The 7,799-nt window shown below is 32.7% G+C and overlaps 1 protein-coding gene across 7 annotated transcripts in view; it reads left to right on the forward strand.

Moving 5' to 3' along the window:
- The window catches only part of LOC107448785 (multiple PDZ domain protein), a 684,699-nt gene extending 677,648 nt beyond the window's left edge, over positions 1-7,051 (forward strand). For 4 of the 7 annotated variants that reach the window (XM_071183400.2, XM_071183401.2, XM_071183402.2 and 1 more), the window contains one exon: positions 5,550-7,051. In XM_071183400.2, the coding sequence (XP_071039501.2) occupies positions 5,550-5,820 (271 nt within the window). In that variant the 3' untranslated portion in view covers positions 5,821-7,051. The remainder of the gene's footprint in view (positions 1-5,549) is intronic. The other 3 variants (XM_071183406.2, XM_071183404.2, XM_071183403.2) reach the window with 1 other exon arrangement.
- Positions 7,052-7,799: the final 748 nt, after the last annotated feature.

Raw genomic sequence — 7,799 nt, forward strand, 5'->3', positions numbered from 1 at the left:
AAGAAACGAAAGTCTCTTTGTGAAAAATGGGATATTGATGCAACAATACGTGCTCGGAGAATTGGCTAGAGATGTTGTTTTTTTTCCACAGAAAGTGAAATTTCTCGCGTTATGAAAAGCGTTCTTGATCGCCTGCAACAAGAAATATGTACACGATTAAGTGACCTTTATTTCATATTTGGATTTCTACTAGACATTGAAAATTTAAACGAGGATAATGTTGATAACGACCTTGAAAAAAAAATTGCAAATATTTGGGCGAATTTTATAATACAGATTTCAATGGAATAGAACTTCTTATCGAAATATGTGACTGCAAATTGTCTCCACAGTAGAAAAGAAATTGAACGTAAAACTCTATTAGAATTTCGTACTTTTATAATCTCGTACGGAGAAGATGTTTTTCCAAACCTGAGAGTGGCACTTCAAGTACTCCTGACTATCTCAGTATCAACTGCTAGCTGCGAACGTTCATTCCTCAAATTAAAATTAATTTTGACATATCTACGATCAACGATGGGACAAGATCGTCTAAGTGACCTAACATTAATTGTGGAAAGAAACAAATTTGTAATGATCAACTTTGATGACATTATTGATAAATTTGCTTCATCAAAAGCGGAAAATTTATACATAGTAATTAGTTTTATTAATGTATTATAATCATATTATTAAATATATGTATCTCCTTAGAGATAATAAATATTTACTTTTTTATTGTTTTAAAACTGCGTGTTTTTAAAATATTTCTTTATAAATATGTAAAATAAATAATAGGTATCTTTTGAACTAATTCTAGATGATCATATACAATTCAGAATCTAGTCTTGTTTTCTCAACTGCATTTTTTGTCTCAAATTTAAAGTCTAGCTTGAGCCTATGACTTTATTTACTTTACATTATTTATTTAATAATTTGGGAGCATATTTTACATATAATACTATATGGTTTTCGAATGGGGGGGGGGGCGCTAAAAAGGTATTGTGCCCCGGGCGCGAGTTAAGCTCGCTACGCCACTGTCGCAAAACCTAAACTACTGAAGCTGGAAAGATGAAATTAGAACAATGCGTACCTTTTATGACGTATGCAACCACTAAGGAAGGATTACGGAGATTGAATAGGGATTCAAAGATTGTTATCTAATTATGAGAATGAAGAGTTTATGTATCTCGAGGTATACTCCAAAATTATTTGTGCTAGCATCCTGAAATTTGGACAGTGGGTCAAAGGGGCAATTTTCACCCACGATTTTGAAATTCGCCCAAAAATTTCAATTGGATTATTCAAAGGAGGCGTTTCATAAATGGAATTTTTTCATTGGTTTAGAACTAGCCATTGTTTAAAATTAAACAGCAGATAATTCTGTTTTATCAAGTATTTTAAAGACTGCATCAGTATCAATTGCTAGTTTACTTATAAAAAAATTGCTGCTTTTGAAAAATACATTTATTTAAAAAATTAGTGAGTTCAAACTAGTCGAAGATAAACTGTTGAAAAACAATTAAAACTTTTAAATTTGTTGGAACCGGAATAATGCAATTTAATTAGAATTTTTACATATCATTTATTTGTTATTGTAAACCTGTAGAACTTTTCTAGGCTTTTAAAATATTTTTGGCACCCTGGCAAGTTACTGAACGAAACAATAGAGGCGACAATTATCTCCTAATTGGAGAAAACAACTGTGCATTCTCTTGTTGGATTTAGTCGCCAAATATCTTTTTTTAACGCCCTACAAAAGTTGGCTCGATTTACAAAACATTATTTATTTTTATCTATGTGTAATGCAACGTCGTATTTGGGTCTAAAGATTCTAAAATATTTTTTTTAAAAATTACTGACGTTACTTACGTGCAGTTGATTTTTTCATGTTAATAGTTTAGGGACACAGTTCTTGGTTTTAACTGTGCAAAAGTGTCCAAAACTAGCTTCAAAGCGAATTTTTTGAAATTTCCGATTTTTCATCCCTATTTTTCTTGCAATGATTTTCATTGGCGAAAATCATTGTCTATATCAGTGATTTCCAAAGTGGTCTATATCGACCCCCAGGGATCCATGTTAAATGAACAAAAATTGGGGATCCATGAAATAAAAATGGGGGTCAACGATAGTGGATCTCATATAAGCAGGTCGTGACTTTTAATTTTGGCATTTCATGAATGTAATAATCAACATGCACTGATAGTACCTATTTACTTACATTATACTACCTTATAATATAAAGACATATATCTATCTACGTTCTACATAATTTACAAAAGTAGCTATGAAGTAAAAATTTTATTACAATTTAAGTTACTAGGATTATTTTTCGTTGTATGAAACTGAAATATTATTAACTAGCATTTGTCTGCAGCTCCGCCCGCGTACGTTTTAATTTTCTCTGCGTATAAGGTTTTATTTTGTAACAAAAAAGTATTTTCCCGCGGTAAATTGTAGCCTAGCCTGTGTGAACTCTTTAGCTAGCTAGACCTCCTACTTTATCTGCTCACAAAGATCACGGAAATTTCTTAGTTTTTACGTTGCTTAGTTTGGAAGTTGCTTAGTTTTTACGCGAAAACGTAATAAACAGACCGACAATACACTATTACGGTTTTGTACACAAACTTACTTCCCCAATTATAATATTAGTAGCGGAGTACGGATCTTATAGTGCACTATTTTATTCCGTTTACATATTAATTTAATTAAATTAGTTTGAATTTAATTAATAAATGTATAGAATTATCATGTGTTTTTTTTTCTTACGTTTTTCACACTACACTTCACTACAGTTAAAAATTTAAATCTTTCACAGTGAGTAGAACTATACCAGCTGTCAAAAATACATTTGAAGTTGATGAATTTACAAAAAATCAATATCAGGTAAGCAGAGGGTCTACCCAATACCGAAAAACATGGCAAGGGGTCTACGAGACAAAAAAGTTCAGGAACCACTGGTCTATAACAATCATTTAGCTTTTTTTTTTTTTAATCAAGATCGTATTTTTTTTTAGATTTTGCATTTATATCCAGATCTCATTTCTTGTGATAATATTTTTTTTCCTCTTAAAAGCTATAAAAGTACATCAAATGTCCTCGTTCTGCCGCGGGGCGGATAATTACTATTATCATGTATCCTCCAATCTAAATTATGGTAATGTACACATGCTCCAGTATTGTCTTGGGCTCATCTGTGAGGATTAATTAAAAACCGCCACTATCAATCCATTAGTGTAATTCTAGTGCAACATTAACAACGATAAAAAAATCAAAGTTTAAGAAAATAAGCAAATGCACAACAATTTGATATTCTATATCATTATTTGCTTATTATATTTATAACCTGTAGTGACATTTAGTTACTAAATGAAAGAGATTAGTTCTGTTATTATTCTAAATGATATGATAGCAGTTCGCCGAAAAAACTTATTAAACTCTCAAATATGTTATCCCGATTGCTATTTTTCTGCCACCTTTTTGTTATCCATTAAGTACGATTTTGCTTAAAAACCATGTTTCATTATCTTTTTTTAATAATTCTTATCCCGAAAAATCGAGGTATACAAACTTAAATTATAATAGCATTAATTATTTATATATAGTTAAAGTATATTTTATTTTATATTATAACCGTCGTTGAACAGCCAACCCAATGTTTGGGGTAACGACTACAAATGTTCAACGCGGTAGGTAGCCTTGTAATTTTGAACCTCAGCCAGAAGACACGGAAACTCCTGGATCAAGTATTGGGTGAAATTTGCCTTCGTGGAGAACTTTTTGATGGAACTAACCAACACCTCCTAGAAAGAACAGGCCTCAGCACGGGTTACCAGAAATATCCCTTAGTAGTCCAAACGTAATGACATATTTTGTATTTTCAACCACTGCGCAGCTTAGTACCCCTAACGTAATGACATCTTTTTTACTTTTCATCTACTGCGCAATTAACTTCGTCACATCGGACTACTAAATTTATCCGTGCTGAGGCCTTTCTACTTCTAGGAGGTGTTGAACTAACCCGCATTTGCGTTACATGGAGAGTAAGACCACGAAAACCTCCCACGGTTAGCCTGACGGCAAGGGGACTCTAACCCATGATCCGTCTTCCACTGAGGATATTTCACGTCAGCACTGTGGTCGGTGCAAGCCGGATGCGGAATTCTTATCGACCAGCCATCGCTGGGATTCGAACCCGGTTCACTTCATTGGAATTAGAACGCTCTATCTCCTGAGCCATCACGGTTCAGTTAAAGTATATCTTTTTAATAACCGTTGTTGAACAGCCGACCCAATTTTATGGGTTTACGACTACTAATATTCAACTCCGTAGCCTTGTAATTTTGAACCCAATCCAGAAGACAAGGGATGTCCTGAATCGAGTATTGGGAGAAGTTTGCCTTCGTAGAGGACTTTTTGATGGAGCTAACCCGCATTTGCGTTACATGGAGAGGAAGACAACGAGAACCTCCCACGGTTAGCCTGACGGCAAGGGGACTCTAACCCATGATCCGTCTCCCACTGAGGATATTTCGCGTCAGCACTGTGGTCGGTGCAAGCCGGATGCGGAATTCGTATCGACTGGGATTCGAACCTGGTTCGCCGCATTGGAAGGCGAATGCTCTATCGCCAGAGCCGTCGCGGCTCAGTTAAAGTATATTGATTTTAATCAGTTGATGATAATTATTGCTATTGCGTTTTATTTTTAAATAACTGAAAAGATGTTAAATGGGTTTAAACTATCCGCCGAGGCCGTTGAATAATTTTAAATCAATTTTAACACGAATAAACATGTCAGTTTTAAAGCATGTATGACTATTTTTTTTTTTTTTTTGCTACAATACATCCATTTCACGCATCTTGATTCAGTTAAGTACTCTATCTGAGTTTAAAATGAAATGAGTGTTTATCACTGACACTACTGTATGAAGTAGCTGACACTACTGTATGAACTTCAAAACGAAGTAAATATCACAGGAACGTGTAAAAAGTTAAACGGTACAGTTCTCACAGAGCATGTTCCTTTGTGACAAAAACTGGTGTTGTGAAGATCGATGTGGTGTAACGATATATATTGATAGAATCATTTAATGGTTAAAAAATTTTCTGTCATCTAATGCTACAGAACAGCTCAACTGTATTAAACCTAGAATACGCGAGATATATAAGATTGTTCTGCTTTTGTTGTTGTATCTAATATGAATTACACGCTCAAAACATGAATAATACAAAAACTGGAAAAACCTTGTTCGTCACTGGATAATTCTATTTTTAGTATAGTGATGGTCTCACCAGAAAACAAGTATTTTATGTATAAGTATTATATGAAGGCCTTCATTTAAATAGTAGCCCAACTCCACCTTTGTTCATTTTAAGACTGCCTTGTCTGATTTGTGGTGTTAGACAGTCGAAATAGGCTGTACTAATTTTAATGAATTTGTATGAATATAAAGGGGAACTAACTTTAATAGGTAAGAGTCGGGCCATTCTTCAAGTTTGACCTGTATTAAACATGTAATTTGTATGGGGTAAATGCATATGCTGTTGTAAAACCTTGTTTATTCCAACAGCCCAGCTGAATTCAAAACCATTTCTCTGGAGCGAGGATCTGCTGGCTTAGGCTTCAGCATCGTCGGAGGATATGGCAGCCCCCACGGGGATCTTCCGATTTACGTGAAAAAAGTGTTCGACAACGGTGCTGCGGCCAAGGATGGTCGTCTGAAGCGAGGTGATCAGATTCTAAGTGTCAACGACCGCAGCCTGGAAGGCCTATCCCACGAGGAAGCAGTCGAAATCCTGAAGAAAGTCACTGGAAGCGTCGTGCTTTCAGTACTATCCTAGTTGCAAATGTCGGCGGTGTGTTTGTACATTCCTATTAAACAAGTGAGAAATGAGGAGATATAACGAAAAGACTGGTGCTTTTTCTTGTTAGAAAATAAATATTCTATATACCTGCACAACCTCAAAATTAACTGCAACCGTGGCAGCTGTCTTCAACCCGAAGAATCTTCTGAACTGAGGTTCCGTTTTACATAAAATGTACATTCATTTAACAATCAGAGAGAGATGATTGAAACTTTTGAGATGGCTCAAATATTTTTTAATCTCAGGTACAATCACAGTGATTTGTGCTTGAGAACCGCAAAGACTTTTTCATGTTGTATCATGATATTGTGCCTTTTTTGTTCCCATCAATTTGCATTGAGAAAAGAAGTTAAATCATAATCGAAGCTAGTGAAGCAAATTTGTTAAACAATATTCTTGCATCCATTAGAAGAATATTGCTGAAGAGTTGTTTCCACTTTTATTCTTTTTTCGGATGAAATTGTAAATCATAAGCTTATCCATAAACCGTTCTTCGTTTTAATTCTTATTGCCTTAATTGTTGACACTTATGCAGATTATTAATTTGGTTCATTTATAGTTTAAATATTTATATGTGTTAGTTTCTAGGCTATATTATTCTGTTAATTGTCATAAAATGTCCTATATATGTTCTGTATGCCGGGGTGGCCGTACAACTAACTACTGCATTGATAAAGATCATGAAATATTCTGAGTTGACTAAACTTTTGAGTTCTAGAAAAGTTTCGTCAATCATTATTCAAAAACTAAATCCATTTTTCTCAAGAGCCTTTATTTATAAATTCATGAATATGGTTTTCCATATTCCCCATCCTTAATATTCAAAAAATTTTTAAAAGAAAATAAAGTAAATTTTTATGGAAAATAAAGTAAAAAAATACATTAGAAATCGCAAATTATTTAAATTAGAAAATAAAATTTTTATCTGATGAATCAGAAATAACAATCATCATCCAGACATGATTAAAACCTCTATAACTGATTTGATTGTCAAATGAATCTGAAATAAGTTTCTAATAATCGCTTAACAGTTCCTTTTGTCAGCAAAACTGGTTTTATTTTATTTATTTTCATCTTTGCGGGATTGATCTTGGTCATGAGCACACACTTTCATTTACATTAACGTTCATTTTTTTCTAAATGTTCTTATTTAAAAAGAAATTGTAAATTGACAGTTTTTTTTTCTCCTGGCATACATTTTCTTATAGCTTTCAATTTCAAACTTTAAATAAAAATTTGTTTCATCTCTGATCATATCTGATAGCTAAATCAAATATTTGGTTAAAATTTTTAAAAAACAACAATTACGCCTGTTTGCAATTTTGTTGAATAAATGACCTTTAAAATTGTTGTAAAAGTTCAAAAACTTTAGCATCTGTTACTTATTAACTGTTATGAGTTATTAATGTTCATGTGCAATTTCAGTTGTTAAAATTGCAAGCATTCCTGTCCTTTGACCAAATCACCTATTAATACTTTATTGATATTAAGTTAAGTTTTATGTGAAGTCATTGAATTTTATGATACCAAATAATAAATTTTTGAATGTATTCTAGTTATAAAAGTTTGTAGAAATGTAGACTGTCAAATTTTAGTCTATTTACAGTCTTAATTAGTGCCATTTGAGTGTATTATTTTTTTATGTTTTATCATTTTTTGTGTGAGTTTAGTGTTTGAACATTTGTGAATTTTGTGTTTTCAGAATATATATATATATATATATTTTTTTTTTTGAAATTTGTATTTTCAGAATATCATTGATTTGCTATTTGTTTCTTTAAAATGTGTGTTTGTATCTAACCTTTAAAATCAGGGCTTCGTTCTTGTAATTTTTACATCAACAAAGTTAATTTCCAAATGTGGTAAGTTTAACTTAGTAAGTTTATTATTTTAAAAGCTATTGGTTACTGAATTTTAACGTTAACATTTTTATAGTTATAACTAGGAAGAAAATG

This window comes from Parasteatoda tepidariorum, chromosome 7 (assembly GCF_982258835.1).
Source record: "Parasteatoda tepidariorum strain Cologne lab strain chromosome 7, Ptep-v5.0, whole genome shotgun sequence".
NCBI lineage: Eukaryota > Metazoa > Arthropoda > Arachnida > Araneae > Theridiidae > Parasteatoda > Parasteatoda tepidariorum.